Consider the following 18,579-nt stretch of genomic DNA (forward strand, 5'->3'; position numbering starts at 1 on the left):
TCGGGGGGGGGGGGGGCAGTTATATGCGTGGGGGTGCGGTCCATAACTAACATAACTAACGCTGGCATGAAACGTAAGTGAAACTTTACATACTTTCAACGTCCAACTCCCAGGTTCTATTCCTCTATTATACAGCATGTGTGTGTGTGTGTGTGTGTGTGTGTGTGTGTGTGTGTGTGTGTGTGTGTGAGAGAGACACACAGACGGAGAGCTAGTGTAAGTGTTTGAGAACTACTGTACATAGGCAGCAAACAATGTTCGTCTTATCAGCGTCTCTTTCCTTGTTGTTGTCTTTCACCGGGAACCCGAAGTGATCCCACACAGGACTGTACTGATGGTGGAGGGTCTTCTGTCTCTTCCTTCCAGGTTCAATCATATTTGTTTTGTTTTTTTTTTTTTGTTTTTTTTAAATTTTTTTTACCTTATATCAGCTGCTGTGTTATTTCAGGTCAATGTGTGCTCCTTCAATATGTCCGTGTGGAACTTGCGTGGATTTAAAGTTCCGCATCGAATGATGTCTTTCGTTCCTTTTTGTTTTTCTCATCATACTGTGCCGTTTGGGTACAGCTGTGTACTGAACCGAACAGGTGTGTACTGAACCGAACAGGTGTGTACTGAAACGGTTCCGTTCGGGATGTGGACCGTTACAGGCCTAATATATATACTGACATATGCTTATGCACAATCCAGTAGTGATTCATCAAATGCATCTCCTCAAATTACATTTCTGTTGTCAGTAACAGGGGCGATTCTAGGATTAGAGGTTTAGGGCTGCCCAGCCAGGCAAGAGCAATTTCACCGTTTTGTACATTTTAACGTAATTTCGGACCATCATTCCCACATTTGTGAAAGAAAAGCATAACATTTTTGGGTAGGAGAAATTCTGTGGCTAAACCAACCTAACCCAAACTAACCCAAAACTGATAAATGTTATTTAAATGCTGAGCCACATTAAAAGAGGAATGAATTAGAATCATAAAAGAAATATACCCTAACCCTTATTTCTGGTGGAGGCCAACTCATTTTGATACAGCAGCTCCTCAACATATACATATACATATACATACACATATACATATACATATACATATACATATACATATACATATACATATACATATACATATAAACAGTATATATATGTTTCTGGAGCAAAACAGCCCCCTATAGTGAGTACCAGAAATACCAAAAATGGACCTTGGACTTATTTTTTGGACTTTTATTTGAAATGTAATGCACAACATGTAAAACACATGTGCAGGCTTTTTCAGTGTTTAACTCTGCCTTTTTCCTTTTTGTCTGTATTATATAATACAAATGCATGAAAAAAAAAAACAACTTGCGTCCTGTTTAGAATGAAGTCCACTGACATATGTTAAGTGTACATATGCTTCTAGAAAGCATTTAATGTAGGGAAAACACATAACTTCCATGATAATTATATTGTAAATAGAACATTTTTCTTTCTCAGTTTAACAGTTCCTGTTTTGCCACTATTCTGTCTGGTTTTCTTACCTGGTTCTTCCTGGTTTTGCACTCTTTCCTCTTCTTCCCTTTTTTCATCTCTCCCTCTTTGCACTGACAATCATACACAAATATATTGTATTCAACTAGATGAAATATGACACATATGAAAAAATAAATTTAAAAAAATTGCTGTATTTTTATTTTTGTTGTTAAAATATTACATTTAAGCCCAGTACTGTATATGGTTATCACATTTTTTTAGCTTGTCAAAAATGGACATAAAGTTGAAAAAAAAACATCTCTTAACTTTTAGGGGTGCTGAGATTCAATTTAGGGGTGCTTCAGCACCCCCAAAAAACAGGCTAGAAATGCCACTGGTCAGTAATGTTCATTTCTATTCAGATTTGCTGTTCTCTGTATCATAGAGATTTTTAGATGAGGCCTATTCAGAAGTGGATCACAATATTTTGTCATTTTGAATAAGTGGGTTGCTACAAAAAAAGTTTAAGGACACATTTCACAATAGGACCCCAGTGTGTAAATCAGTAGTAGTTGTTGCAGTAGCAGAAGTAACAGTCAAACATTTTGATTACATTTCAAACTCCTAGAAACTAAACTAGTTAGAAGCAAAGATCTGAACCTTTTTTAACATCTATTGCCATGTTAAAAAAGGCTGTGCAGGGTTCGTCCTTCAGAAGTTTGAGTACTCCTTTTTGCCCCTTTTATTCCACCCATCATGTCTGTTTCCTCTCCCCTCTCAGCCCTCCAGTATCCACTCGGGATGTCAAACACATGTTATCTCACCACTTGGACCCCCCCCCCCCCCCCGGCCTTGGAGAGGCACAAAAGGCTTCTCTGGCGTTACCAGCAGCCTCTGTGGCTTACCTCAACCCCCGCCTTCTTCTGCCCCTCAGCCCCTTTCCCAACGCTGCTCACTAAATTACTGTCTACCTCCAGCTCATCTGCTCCTTGAGCACTAATTTATTGTCAGCAAGCCATTTCCCCCACACCTCCATCCACTTACATTAGCTCTTGTGTGTGTGATGAGATCTACAGTATGTTGTGAAACACAGCTGGCATGATCATTATTAGATCAACATTTTGTTGCCCGTGTGTTTACACATACTGCAGACAGATGCACTGTCACTGTGTGGATCTGCTTGTATTTACAGAGATGTATGATGATGTCAGTCATTCTGTACACTGTTTGCACATTTCACTGGTTGTAGTTGACTTGTGTTTTGCAGCAGAGACGATAGCTGCCCCCTTAGTTTTAGTTTTTGTGTTAGTCATAGCAGCTCTTGTTTATCTCCACATCTGTTTGAGTGGGAAGAGAATAATATGTTCATATGAAGTCTGTTGTGTTTGTGGATGCACAAGGTTGTTTGTCGTTTAGGATTATGTGTGGGCATTTTCAGTTTCTGTTTCAGAGTAGGTTGTGTTGACGTGTACATGTACACACATTTGCATACGTTTTGTGTCCCTGCAGGGATTCTTTTTTTTTTTTTTTATGTTGGTCAATCAGCAGAGGAGCCATCCTCAATTTACTAGGTACCACAGTCTCCATTAGGTCATCCTGTGCACCCACTCACACACATACAGACACGTCACCCTCATTAGACTCCCATTTATCTTCCCAAACAAGAGACTCCCCACAAACACATTAATGGTTTAAGATAGTTAGAGACACTCTCCAGGGATGAGGCTTATGAATCCCACATACATCTTACCCTTTTTCCCAGACAAACTTTTTTACGTTCCAACGTGTGTGTGTGTGTTTATTTCTATTATAATAATCTTTGCTGCCCCTTTGAATAAAACTGCTTGTGTCCTTTCAGGCTGCTATCCCTGCCCCGGCCCCAGCCTCAATCCTATAGCTCTGGGAAGCCGCTGGCTAGCCTACGCTGAGAATAAGGTAGGTTCCACACACATACACATCCACTGCAGAGTGTCTTATCTGCAAAGCGGCATATTTACAATCCAAAAAATGTTTTTTTTATCTATTTTCTACCTCTTAAATCTTTGTGGATAAACAACTCATTCCATGAAGAGTCCACTAGAGATGATAACATTTTGAAAATAAAACAGATGCGTTTTCTGTTCTCCTTCCCTTAATGGGATTGTTAAGTATTTACCAAACCCAGAATGTTCTGTTGGGCATTCTGTAATACATTTAATGCATAATAACGTTTAGTACAGGGTCACTCATGTAATTGGCAGATGGGGCCACTGTTTGTGTGACTCTGGGAGGATTTCCAGAAATTATAGTTATTTTTATTTTATTTTATTTTTTTAAAGAAAAGTATTATGGGGACAGAGCCATTCAATTGACATTGTTATTATTTTTCAAAACTGAAGATGGGACCCTGAACATTTTGTTGAATCATTTTGGTGCCTTTACTGTCTGTGTCTTGTATTTCTCTATAAATCTGTTTTTGCAGTTGATCAGATGTCATCAGTCCCGTGGAGGGGCCTGCGGTGACAATGCACAGTCCTATACAGCCACAGTGATCAATGCCGCCAAAGTGAGTTCAGCTCAGGCACACACAGTTATTTTATGACACTTTGACTCATTCATGTTTATTTATTCATTTTTTAAAATTTGCTTTTAGTGTCTTAAAAGTGAAACTTTAAGGCAACAGATTATTAAAAATGAGGTTTTCACTTTTTTCAATAATAAAATAAATCTTGTTGGTGTGAGCTGAGGCCTTACAGCCCATTTTATTTTTGTGTTTCATGGTGTCCACAGGTGGACAGTTAAAATCTTCAGTTAAACTTACGCTGTATCATACAAATATATAGAGAAAAGTTAATTTTAATTAAGTTAATTTTAGCTCAGGTTTTATCTTTAAAAAGTCTAAAAATGTAATTGTGAATAATGTTTGCAGTATATGTTAAATTGTATTTTTTTGTCGTCATTAAGTTTATCCCCAGGACAGCAAAAGACGGCAGTTGAAGCACGGCTCTGCAGCTGAGTTGGAGATTCTTATTTGGACTGAATGAAATTTAGGAAATCACATTAATTTCCACTTTAAAATGCACACTGTCATTATTGAGGAAAGGTACAAGCAGTCTGTAGCCAACCACTGGTAGTGGACGGAGGCTGGCGGCTGAATGCCTTTTCTCTTACGGCCTGAGGCTCCATCATCTGTTTCTCATGGCTTGTCATTCAATACATACATACACAAACAGGTGTTGTGTCAGTCAAGGCACCAGATGTTTTACACTGTACAATTTTTTACATCAGTTTAACCGGTGCCAGTTTTAACTATTACCACTCCCATTTTTTTTAGTTTTCAAAGTTTTTGTTATTTTCTCATCCTGTAATGAAATGTTCCAGGGCTGGGGACCGATGTAATATTTTAGTTGTGAGAAAAGTTATCAAAAGTTCTCTTCCTTTTGGCTAGCATCTGTCAAGATTGGGATGTCTCTTGAGGAGGAGCGTTCTTATTTTTGACAACCTCAACTTTATTCAGCACAGAATGTCAAAGACAGAACCAAAGAGAAGCAGATTAGGGGTGAGTCCTTGGATTGCAACACTGAGAGTGTGGAAAAATGAATAATTCTATCCACACTGACGCTGTTAGCATGTCAGTGAATGTAGCTACTGCAACAGTCTACATCCACTGATAAGTAAAACATGAATCATACAGACAGTTTAAATGAAGGTTTAGTGATTTGCCTTTGGAAGAGAAGGTGGAGGTAAACTTTAAGAGACCCCACCAACCGGCTGATATCATCATCATCATCACTCAAGTGGAAAAAGACAAAACTATACTTTCAACAGTTCACACCGTTAACATTTCATTGCCTCGAACAGCACATATTCAAATATTTCCAGCTCCACCTCTGCCATCTGTAAATGTGCTGACATTGGATCCACTTGGCTGCCCCAGCTGACTCGCACTGAGCTTATGAGACACTTCATCAACCTGCCTATCTGTTTCTTCCCACTCTGATCTATTTTTCTCTAGTGGTCTTGTTTCGCTTGAAGAGCCCCCCTTCTTAAACCCGGCAAATGAAATCCTGGTCTGAGCTGATGTCGCCCTCACCAAGCTATGCTAATACCCCTCATATAGTTGGAGTGTGTTTCATCCACTGGGTCCCAGAGGACTGGCTAATTGATTTACAAAGAGCAGGAATATCCCTTTTCCTTTACTTAATGACTGCGAACAGCTAGTGTGAGAGAAGTCTCATTAGCAGTCTAATGATGGTATACATCAAGAAGAGCAGTGTTTGCCAACAGGTTAGCAGTACGCCAAGGGGTGCACAGGAGTGGACTGCTGGGTATTGATATGCAGACAGGCAGTCTGCTTGCCTGCCCTCTGCTCATTTAAGACTATATATCTCAATATGGGTGACAAGGTATCTCCTTCTGGCTTGTGGCGCGACACGCTGGCTCTCAGTGCTGACGTCCAGAGACATGGAAACAAAAAGGGGGTGGGGTAACATTAAAGAGTAATGGCTTTTGTTTATAAGAAAGATAAAAGAGAGCGTCTCTGACCAACTGGACTCTGTTTCAGTAAATTTGTGTATCACATTAATCCTGCTGCCTATCATTCCTTGGTGCCGGACTGAGAAGGACCTTTCACATAAATTATGTTGTAATTTGTTTAGATGGTGACATCAAGCCTTTGTGTGTGTGTGTGTGTTCTTGTCAGCCATCAGACATGATCTTCTTCTGGTCTTCCCCTCCCCTCCAGCAGATCAATAGCTCCTGTTTGGACTACCACTAAGAACTCCACAACTGCAGTGATTAGAAAACACATTAGTGTTGATCAATTAGGAGCCAAACGCCTCACTTAATAATTGATGGGTCTTCTGGCAATTTACACACACACACTCACACACATGCACACACACACACACACACTCACACACACAGGCAGCAGACACTGTTAGTGTGCCTGGCCAAGTGGCAAAGAGAGACAGTGGGTGATCCTTAGACCCAACAAACGCGAGGCGCCATGCTGTATTGACAGGGCCGCCTCGTCTGAATGCCTGATTAGGCTCTCCGGGGCCCCTTTGGCGCTCACACACACAGACACACAGTCACACACATTGGACTCCATTAGGCAAAGACAGTGTAGTAGGTGAGATAGACTCCACTTAAGCAGCACTATCCATTTCCCTCAATCGAGCCACAGAGGTGTGTTTGAGCCAGACACCCTGACTGGGCCTTAAGCGGACACAGAGGAGCCTCACGCCTAAACACACATAACACACATAACACACACACACGTTAAGTGTCTCTGGCTGCTACAGCACTACAAGTCATCAGCACTACAAGTCATCATCGGGCAGAGAGTGAACACGACGCATCCACACTCACACACACACTCAAATACACACTATACTCACACTCTTGGCCCTTCTGCTCATTTTCAAAGCCCGTAAAAGCTTAATATCCTTTAAAATTCAACTATAATGTGAGGTTCATCACATTCTACTGGTATTATGAACTAGATATGCACTGATCTGCCTTTTAAGCAGTAACTGGACCGGGGTGCAGATCGAATACAGCTGTTTAAAGAAACAGACTGTGTGGAGGAGGATGGGATCATTTCTTTATGTTTAAGGCCATGTCATACTGAAATATAATGAATAAAGATGTACATATACAGCCTCTAAATTGTTATTCTTGATTGAAATAATAAATAATTGTGCACCAGCAAAAACTGCTGATCCATAATTTGATTATTGCTTATTATTTTATTTTACAAGTCAAAGCATCAATATTTTTTGTGAGTAAAGGAAGTGCAGCTTGCATGCCAGTTGGTGTTTTTTTTTCTTTAAGATTAGACACGTTTTAGGTATTTTTAAGAAAGGACTGATGTGATATAGGATTTTTCAGTTGTGATACTAACTAGTACTGCATTGATTTAGCAGTATTTGTAGACCATTCCTGTGAGTTTTTATGTGTAGTTAACAGTTTTTTGTGACTTTTACTCTCCTCACTGTTACTGCTCTTGTTAAAGCTAACATTAAGTTAGCGTCTGGGTTGATGTGCTAGTTGTACATAACCATATGTCAGTGTGTCTTTACAAATGCATTAACACACTATATACATAACCTTTATGTAAAGTTATTTAACCTTAAACTTTTCAAATCAAATTTATTTGTACAGAAAAAAAAAATAATAATAATGGATTGGACTTCTATAGTGCTTTTCTAGACACCCAAAGCGCTTTACATTATTGACCCATTGTTCATTAAACCCTGACAACACCAAAACTCATTGCACCAAAATCTGTATGAACAGTGAAAATAAAAGATTATCGTTATTGTTAGGATTTATTTGGCTTAACAGTAGACTGATGATCACTTTCATTACTGGTGCATTAGTCATTATTTTTATTTTATTTATTTTTCAAATTTTTTTTGTTATTCAGTCTTTTTCTGGATTATTACAGTATTTTTCAGCAACATAAGAGCGGTATTTTAATGCTGAGGCACTAATGTTATCTGTTCCTTTGTCTCTTCAGACTCTAAAGACAGGTCTGACGATGGTGGGTAAAGTTGTCACCCAGTTGGCAGGAACACTGCCAGCGGCCACTCCAGATGACGAAGGCACACCTCACTGTGCAAGTCGACGCAGCCCCCACAACCCTGGAGTGGTCACCATCATCGACACACACAATGTTGGAGAGGGACAGGTCAGTTTCTGCAGTTTGTCCCAAATGAACACTCCGCTCCTGTTTGTTCCCACCATCACCAAACAGTTACACAACCACAGCATACACATGTTTAAGTCATTTCAAAATGTGAAATAACAACTATGCCATATATTAAATTATTTTATTTTTAGGTGGTAATGCTGGACACGCTCCATCTTCTTTCATTGTAAATGTGTAAAAGAAAATTCATAGCTCACAGTTAACATAAAAAAATAAACAATTCAGCAGTTGCACAAGTCACAGAGAGCATCAAATATTAAGACATCAGAACTTAGAAGTCTTTGGAGGGGTTTTGATTTTGATTAATTTATTTATTTCGAACATGCAAAGAAACAAAGTAAAACAAAACAAAGCAAATTAAGACAAAAACGAAGTAACATTTAAATGGACAGAATCTGTCTTCAAGCACATACAAGTCTGAATATTGCATGGTCGAAAAGGAGTAGGAAGACATATAAACTTTTGAAAGAATCAAGCTTGAGGGCAATGTGTGGCTCTTTCTATTTGAAAGGTGCTCAGTGCCTAAAACCACCATTGCCAAGATTAGTCCCTACATGAGGAATATGTAAAGTTAAGTAGTTACTGGATCATGTGCTGTAATTACAGGATTTAAATGACAGGAGAGTCTGAGTCATTAGTGAAAGTGGAGAATATTATATACTTTGGTTTTCTGCTTTTGAAATAAGTCTGTGATTTTTTCAATTTTTAACATTTTCAGTGGTATTTATGTAATGTATACAAACATATCAACATGCCAACAGTACAGAGACATAACAAAAGGCAAGGCAAGAAGGACACCCCCCCCCAAAAAAAAAACAAAAAATATATATATATCAGTCAGTGTGCACGGTCAATACAAATGGTGGTCTAAATACGGCTGCCTAATTTGCAAAAAGGTGTTATATCGTTTTCTGAGACAGTAAGTGTTTTTTTTCCAGGGGAATGCTACTATTCATCTCAAAAGACCAACTGTCAGTAAGGAGAGGGGAATCTGATTTCCATGACACCACACTGCACTTCTTGGCCACACATAGAGCATCTTCCATAAATTTGAGTTGTGCATTGTTTAGAGAACTGCAAATACTTGTAAAGTTCCCCACTAAACAAAGTTGAGGGTCCGCTGGAACAATAACCCCTGTGATCCTGGTTACAGGTACAGTGCAGAAAGGAACCGACTTCAGAATCACATCTGAAGCACATGTGAAGCACAGTTTTAGATTTGAATGAATGTAATTTTTCTGGGTTAAGGTATAATTGATGTAGAATATTATAGTTCATCAATCTATACTGGGCATTGATAATTGTTGACAAGCTGTTTTGACATAAATGTGTCCAAAACTGTGCATCAATTGCAACATTAAAATGAGTCTGTGATTGAGGAGACATGATCAGGAGGGAAGGTCTGGGGTTTAGGCATACAAAACTGTAACATTTCTTATGTTAAAACCCTTATCTGTAAGAATGATATTGTTTATAAGTAATATAAAAAGTAACGTACTAAAACCGTGAGCCCTGAGGTAGTCATTTATGACATCCAGGGATCATGATTAAGCATCTGTTTTGCCATTATGCAACATAAAACCATTCTACTGTCTTCCTGAGGACCGGACCTCTTTCTTTGCTTTGTTTTGCATCCTGAAATTACTTGGCAAAAATAATTTAAAAGCGGAACCTCTTGATCTAACTGTCAAGTGCCTCTAGCCCTGTTCTGTGGAGTTCAGAATTCAGCGCTGATTGATCGAGCCATTCAATATATGACGGGGTTCAGTTGTGGTTTGAAAGCTGGAAATTTTAACTTAATACATTTTATTGCAGAATTCACATAATTTTGACCACTCTAATGTCCGTCGGTTGTTCAGCAATCTTGAAGATTAAAACAAATTAAAAAATGCACCAAATATAACACTTTATACTGATGGTATACTTTGAATGATCTTAACACTGGACAGAATTGCAGACATGTATTCTGTATTTCCTGGAGGGCTTAGCTCCATATCACATGAATATGAATTTTTTATGCCATGAAAATTAAGACAAATATTCTTGTACTTGCAAGTGCTTCCTACTGTAACATCATCCTTATCTGGATGGAAAGAACAGAAAAACTCATTTTAAGAATAGAATAGAAAACACCTAACGTATGCTGCATCGCACATTAAAACATTTCATGTCAGAGTCTGTAGCTTAAAAAGTGTTAATAGTCAAACTGTTGAATTAAAGATATTCATAGTATTTCCACTGACCAGGAGATCTCTATAATACCCGGCTGAATTCAGAGGCTCAAATTCTCCAAAAAAGAGGACATAATTAGTCGTAGCTCATTTTAATAACGTGTTAAAATCAGGTAGTGAGTTTTGCTGACGATAAATGAAGGGTTCATCTGACTTTCATTTGGGCAGTATCTGACAAAACTAAAATATATTTCAATAGACCTGTTCATTGACTTTGTAATGTGCAGTCAAAAATATGTTGCAATATACTGTAAAGTAGTTAAATCCATAATTTAGAAACTACATTTTTGGTTTGTGTCCTTAGTTCCTCTGCACAGACTCCTTCATGTCCATCTGGATACACTGCACACCCAGTACAGCCTATATGCAGTGCTTTGTGCATACCAGTATGTGGGTCTAACCTAGTCATGGTTTGAACCAAACCAGTCGCCTTCAACACAATCTCTTCTAACAGCTGAAGAACTGCTAAAAGCTTTTATCCCCTTAATTCTCGTCAACTACGCCGAACTGTGATTAATCACACTGCAGTAGCTGTCACATTTTTAATGAGCCGTGTTAGCATACATAGTACAGTTAGTCGGTGATATAGTCACCACACACACTCAGTGCCTTCTCTTTTTCCCTTCCACTGCCGCCCTGCAGCCAGTGTGTTCTCCAATAAGCTGGACCTAAGCCTTCAGAAGCAGGCCTGCACTGTGTCAGTGGCTGACACACTGTAACTGTACACTGGCCATAAACACTGACTGGGCCAGGCAGGGAGGTACAGAGGGAGGGAAAAGCCAGGAGGTGAGGAGAAGCAGCAGCAGGAGGAGGAGTGAAGATGGGGAGGGAGTTAACATGGGGGGTTGGAGTGTGATTTTTATTTTTATTTTTTTTTTAGAAGTAATAGGGAAAGTCAGGAATATGATAGAGGTGAATTCCCCTGGCATTGTACAAGTCTACAATATTCTCATCTCTCCAAGGTTTTGAAATTTCCTCATTTGGAACAGCAGGCTTATAACATGCAGGTTCACACGCTTTCCTCTGTGTAAGACACTCGGTTCTTTAGAGGACACTTTTGTTTTAAAGCACAGGTGTCAAACATGCAACCCGGGGGCCAAATCCGGCCCGCCAAAGGGTCCAGTCCGGTCCTTGGGATGAATTTGTGAAATGCAAAAATTACACTAAGATATTAACAATCCTTTTAGTTCAGGTTCTACATTCAGACCAATTCAACCTCAAGTGGACAGGACCAGTAAAATACTATCATAATTACATATAAATAATGACAACTCTAAAGTTTTCTCTTTGTAAATGTAAATATTTTCATGTGTTTACTCTAAAACAAAGTATAATTTCTCAAAAAATGTAAGTAACCTGAACAAATATGAACAACCTGAAATGTCTTCAGAGAAGTAAGTACAATTTTAACAATATTCTGCCTGATATTCAATGTTTTGTGTGTTTGTAGATCCACTGTGATCTGTAAGTTCTAATGTACATGTGTAAATGATAAACTGAGACAGAATATTGTTAAAATTACACTCATTTTTTTCAGTTTGTTCACATTATTCACATCTTTTGAAAATATAGTTTGTGGATGTAAACCTTTTCATAATGTAAATCAACTTTTTTTGCTCTAAAACATAGAGAAAAGTTTGGAGTTGACCTTATTTATATATAATTATGTTATTATTTTACTGGTTTGGCACACTGCAGATCAAATTTAGCTGAATGTGGAACTGAACTAAAATAAGTTTGACACCCCTGTTTTAAAGGCTTTCTCTCACACACACACACACACACACACACACACACACACACACACACACACACACACACACACGGACTAAACGAACGTTCATATTTCTAAATCTCAGCTTTGAGTTTTTTGCCAGCTCCTGGTCTCAGTCTAGCCTTTGTTAGAATGATCCCACAACAAACTTCATAGAAAGATTTAGGAGCAGCCTGTAGTTGTGTGAAGTGACTTATAATTTCATTTTCTTAGGCAACATTCAGAAGTAGAAAGCCAAAGCTAGATTTGACGCCAGTTTCGGCCTGTTTACGGGAAAACCCGTTGCCACAGGGTATTGTCAAAGCCACATGTGAAAAGCCACATTGATGCCAAAATAAATTTGTCCATATTCTTGTCTCTGCTGTTGGACCATACCCCGTCCACGCTGGTCTCAGTACTGCCTCTGACTTAAGCACAAGAGCTAATAAAATGTAGCTCTGATTTTTATGGTCTCGTCTCTAATGTCTTTGATGCTACACAAAGAGGAAACAGTTGCCTTTTGTGTCTTAGTTAATATGCTAATTTTTTTTCTATCCACAAGAGGGCAATGACACATTCAGGAAGGTTCAAGTTCCAGCTTTAGCGCTGTGGTCTGATGTAAAAGACCAGTGCTCAGTGTGGTGATGATATCAGCGTGTGATGATACAGACCGCACCAAAATGTGAAGAGAAATTCTGGACCAGGGGAAAGTCCCCTTCTTGGTTTCATGTTCTCAGTGTTAGAAAATGATTTGGACTTTCTGTGTTTGTGTGTGGTGGTGGCGGCGGCGGCGGCATGCGGTGTGTGTGTGTGTGTGTATGTGTGTATATTCCAGGTCCTGGTGAGTGAGGACTCTGATGGAGAAGGAGTGGTGGCTCACTTCCCAGCTCATGACAAACCCATATCCTGTATGCAATTCAACCCCAGTGGTAAGACACACATACACACCGACAGTTTTTTAGATGGAGCTGGAACACATACATAGAAAAGCACAGGATCAAAACGCACCATTCACAGGTTTATTTCAATAATCCATAGTCACTCTCCAGGACATGGCCAATCATCACATGTAAAGCAGTGAGCGGTCACATATCGTGTACAACCGCTACAAACCCATGTTGCTTTTCTCTAAATGTGTTCACACAAACCAGTCACCTGTGCAAAACACAGGTACATAAGTATATGATGGAAAGTCAAAAAGTTCTCAGGCAAATGTTATAATTTCAAAATAAGCAGTACACAGCCCCAGCAACTCTACAAAGAAGGAATCTACTGATAGAAACAGATTGAAAAAGGGTTTAGACCAGGGGTGTCAAACATGCGGCCCAAGGGCCAAAAGCGTCCCGCCAAAGGTTCCAATGTGACCCCTGGGATGAATTTACAAAGTGCAAAAATTCCACAGTCAAGGCTGTGGAACTCATTTTAGTTCCGGTTCCACATACAGACCAATATGATCTACAGTCAAATAATAACAGCAGAAGAACCGACAAAAACGAATGACTCCGTATGTTCTTCTTGGTAGATGTGAAAAAATAATATTACACTATGCCTATAAATAATGACAACTTCAGATTTTTGTCTTTGTTTTTGTCCAAAATTAACATTAAATTATGAAAATATTTACAATATTTACAAACTATCCTGAAACAATAAAATGTGAATAACCTGAACAAATATGACCAACCTGACAATGTCTAAAGAAAATTTGGCACAATTTTAACAATTTGCTGCCTGTTACTCATAGGGGTGTGTACTGGCAAGGATCTGGCGATATGATGCAAATCACAAAATTAGGATCACGATACGATATATCACAATATATCATGATACTGTTAAAAAGTCAATTTTTGTGTTTGTTTATTTGTTTTAGATTATTTCCTGGAAGAATTGAATTACACCAGAAATATGCACAAAAACAAAACACATTTTTATTTGATCAGAAAAGGATCTAATGCTATGTCACAATTTTTTTCTAATTCTCTTAGCTTCCAAAGGAACTAACATCTGCCTCTCACAAAGCAAAAAGTGCTTTTAGGATGCTTCAAATAACCATTATTTAATAAAACAGTGTTAAATAATAATAAATAAGATATAAACAATAAAGGAAAAAAAAACCCTCCACCATATCTGCATTTAAGTAAATACCTAAAAATATCGATACAGTAATTTTAATATTGATACAGTGTTGTGAAATGAAATATCACAATATATGACACAACCGATATTTTCTAACACCCCTAGTTACTCAGTGTTTAGTGTCTTTGTAGATCCGATCCATAATGCACTGGTATAAATGATAAGTCGAGGCATAGTATTGTTAAAATTGCACTTACTTTTTGCAAGAAATTTCAGTTTTTCCAGGTTATTCACATCTTTTTTGTTCGGAGGGTTTAGAAAAGTTAGTATTTTCATGATTTTATGGGGTCTTTTTGCACTAAAACAGAGACAAAATTTTGGAGTTGTCATTATTTAAAGGTCATTATGCTATTATTTTACTGGTCTGTCCCACTGGAGATCAAATCGGGCTGAATGTGGAACCTGAAAGAACATGAGTTTGAGAGTCCTGGTTTAGACTCTAATGAAGCAAGAAAGCAGAAAAATAATTTTGTTTCTTTGGCAAACTTTATGTTACATTTGTCTAAGAACTTTTTGACTCTCCCTTGTATATAGTTTAGAAATATAAAGTCTTAAAATAATTTAAAATATTAGTATGAATAATATTTATTTTATTCATAGGATAGTTTAGAACTTGACTGTCTTTGAGTGTTACAGACCCAGTTCAAGCCCTGAAATGAGCCTGATGTGTTAAACCTGTGTGGACCAGTGTACCAGGGTTTGTGTTGAACACCACCTACAACCACTCAAGTATTCTACCTAAATATAAATCTACTTGTGCATGTTTTATTCCACTGTTATTCCACAATTTTATTCCACTTATAGTACATTAAAATACTTACACTATCTACTGACACTGTAAATGTTTTACAGTAAATAATTTTATGCACACAATTTAGGACTTTTCTGAGTATCCTCATTTTTTAGTATTGATGCTTTTATTATTATTATTATTATTATTATTATTATTATTATTATTATTATTATTATTATTATTATTATTATTATTATTATTATTATTAACCAGGGGGTTTCAGGAAGTAAGAATATCAGTTCAACTAATGTCACTTCAGTTAACTGACCTAATTTTGTATATGTCTGGCCAAGAAATTGTTCCCAGCATTATCGTTGCTCTGACAAACACAGCAAATTTATCTTAATGTTGACCGTACAGTTCATTGAATTAAATAACTGATACATTCACATGTCATTGATTTCAAAGTTAAAAGGGGAAGACAACGTATAGTGGTCTCTCCATTACGTCGAGTATTGGCTGATTTACTGAAACAACAATCGTCCCTAACATGTTCGTTTTACTGCTTGGTATTCACCAGATCTGCTACAGGTGTTTAGTTATTTATTTATTTGTATCAGACATGTAAATAGTTACAGTCCATAGAGTATAATGAGCATTAAAAAAAATAATAAAAAGGGTTATAAATGTAAAAAAAATGACACCCATGCACACACCCTGTCTTCAGTAACAAGTATACAGATGCTGGTGCCAGTATTTAACAAATGTAGAATCAGTATAAAAGTCAGAGTTAACAATTGTAAAAATCACAACATTTCTAGAATGACTTAAATGTAGTATAAAATTCAAAATTGCTTTCCGTAACATCTCATAATAAGAGCGAACATTATTAAAACAGAACATACCACTAGCACTACAGCTCCGATAAAAACCACGTATATACGGAATGTTCTGTTAAAAGCAACTCTGACTGAGTGAGCAGTACAGCGTTTAAAATTAACCCATAAGTAACAGAGATAAAGAGTCCAGCAAAAAGATATGAACAATTTATTCTTAACGGTAGTGGAACAAAAATAAAACCTGCAAGAGTTAAAATTCCTCCTGCCATAAAGACTCCTAACCTTAGTTTGAATGTCATTATCATCACTACGATGATCAGATACAATCTGTCCAAGGTCCTTGTAGGTTTGGACATATTCTAATGGAAGCTTTTTCAACTCAAGTTTAGTTTTTACACTGAAACTATTTGTGCCAAACAACATAATCTTTGACTCATCAGAGTTAAATAAAATATCATGAGACTGACCAGACTGGGAGCAAGTGTTGAGCAGCTGCTGGACGCCCCTGGTAGATGGAGCAATTAAGACTGTATCATCTGCATACATCACATGATTAACAACAATTCCCGAACAACAACAACCAACTGGAACATTATTGAGTTCAATACTCAACAATTTGGTATAAAAATTAAACAGGAGTGGGGAGAGTTTCCCACACCATGTGTGACAGAGAATTCCTCAGGTAGTGTGACACACAGTTGGGCACTCTTCAGACCAAATGAAAACTGTTGACAACAACAACACGAGGATTCTGGTAGAACCCCATGGAGAGAATGTGTTTTTTTTAGCTATCGGAGCAGGAATGTCCATTTCTTTTGTAGTTGTTTCATGTAGGTGTATCTGTGGGACTTGAACAGATGATCCCATGTATACAGTGTGAAGGGATTTCTTGGCATTGGTGCATTTGGAAACTGTTTCTACAGAGTCTGTCTGCCTGAGGATCTGTTCCCAGCAGGGTGAAGGGTATTTGGTTAAGTACAAACTTAACCTGTCCTTCAGTTTTATGCATATTCACTATATGTTATATATATTCATGCTCTAGGTCACAAGTGTCAAACGTGCGGCCCGGGGGCCAAAACCGGCCTGCCAAAGGGTCCAATCTGGCCCCTGGGATGAATTTGTGAAATGCAAAAATTACACTGAAGATAGTATCAGTCAAAGATGTTCAATCTAAAGTGGGTCAGACCAGTCAAATACTATCATAATAAGCTATAAATAATGAAAAAAGGTATTATTTTCTTTTTGTTTTAGTGTCAAAAAAGTAAAATTACACAAAAATGTTTACATTTGCAGACTGGCTTTCACAAAAAATATGAACAACCTGAAATGTCTTAAGAGAAGTATGTAGTATTTGAACAATATTCTGTCTGTTATTTAATGTTTTGTGTATTTGTAGATCCACTGTGATCTGTAAATTGTGATGCACATGTATAAATGATAAACTGAGGTGTAATATTGTGAAAATTACACTTATTTTTCATAAGAATTTTCAGGTTGTTCATATTTGTTCATGTTACGTCATGTACGGTTCGTAGATGTAAACGTTATAATTACGGAATTTTACTTTTTCACTCAAAAACATAAAGAAAACTTTGGAGTTCGTATTATTTCTCAGTTCTTATCCTATTATTTATATTATTTCACTGGTCCGGCCCACTTTGTTTCATATTAGGCTGTATGTGGAACTGAACTAAAATGAGTTTGACACCCCTGCTGTAGGTGATAAATCAAAGCAGTGTGACTTTTTCCACATGAGATTTTCTAAATGACTCATTGCCCGTTTACCCTAATGCAGATATTTTACAAAACAAAATTTTTTCCCTTAAGTTTAGGCCTTGTGTCCTCATGTGGACATCATTTTAGTCCTCCCTAAAACTGATATTTGTTAAAAGTCCTTCCAAAGTGAAATTTTTTTTAAAAAACTGCTTCGTATATATCCTTGTGGAAAACAAAGACATTAGGATACAACTACATCAGACCCAGATTTGCTCATATTGTCAGTTACTTGACTGTATCATATCAGTATATAGGTGAGAATATAACCTACAGTAGATCAGCAGGAAACAACACATTTTGGAGACAGACACATTTACACATCTGGGTTGTAAAATCTGTATAATATAAAGAATACACTTCAACAACCTAATTTAACTTCAGTTTATCTGTTAATCCATTGGTTCCCAACCTTTTTTGAATCATAACCCCAATTTAATATCACAAATTTCTGGTGACCCCAGACACTCAAAATGGAGGTTTTTTTTTTTTTTTGGCTAAAATGAATTTGTTTTTGATTATGTAGTAGTTTGCTATACTATGTTGCAAATAAATGTTAATTTTAGAGGACATTTAGTCTATATAATGTATATTATTATGGACAGAGGCAGTAAATCCAGGTGTAGATTACTGCACAAAGAGAGAATTTGATTTTCCTTGGTCAGGATCTGTCCAGTCAGTCCAGCTGTGATTTACAAGGAGGACAATTAATACTGAACAAACAAGAACTGAAACTATGAATTATGAAAGAGCTGCAGCATCTGAAACTGACCACAATGAACATCTGACACAGAAACAGAACCACAGTGCTGCAGTTTCACACTCACAGTTTGTCATGTCTTTTATGGATTGTGATTGTCTCTGTCAACTCACCATATATTTTTTAATAGTAAGTTTTTATTTTTATTAATTACCAGAAATTTCAGGCGACCCCATTTGAATTCCAGGCGACCCCATGTGGGGTCCCGAC

The 18,579-nt window shown here is 37.5% G+C and overlaps 1 protein-coding gene across 5 annotated transcripts in view; it reads left to right on the forward strand.

Moving 5' to 3' along the window:
* bcas3 (BCAS3 microtubule associated cell migration factor) overlaps window positions 1-18,579 on the forward strand; it is a 521,508-nt gene that overhangs the window by 79,101 nt on the left and 423,828 nt on the right. For all 5 annotated transcript variants that reach the window (XM_030152118.1, XM_030152121.1, XM_030152122.1 and 2 more), the window contains exons 10-13: window positions 3,306-3,382; window positions 3,909-3,992; window positions 7,953-8,123; window positions 12,964-13,057. In XM_030152118.1, coding sequence (XP_030007978.1) covers window positions 3,306-3,382; window positions 3,909-3,992; window positions 7,953-8,123; window positions 12,964-13,057 — 426 coding nt within the window. The remainder of the gene's footprint in view (window positions 1-3,305; window positions 3,383-3,908; window positions 3,993-7,952; window positions 8,124-12,963; window positions 13,058-18,579) is intronic.

This window comes from Sphaeramia orbicularis, chromosome 13 (assembly GCF_902148855.1).
Source record: "Sphaeramia orbicularis chromosome 13, fSphaOr1.1, whole genome shotgun sequence".
NCBI lineage: Eukaryota > Metazoa > Chordata > Actinopteri > Kurtiformes > Apogonidae > Sphaeramia > Sphaeramia orbicularis.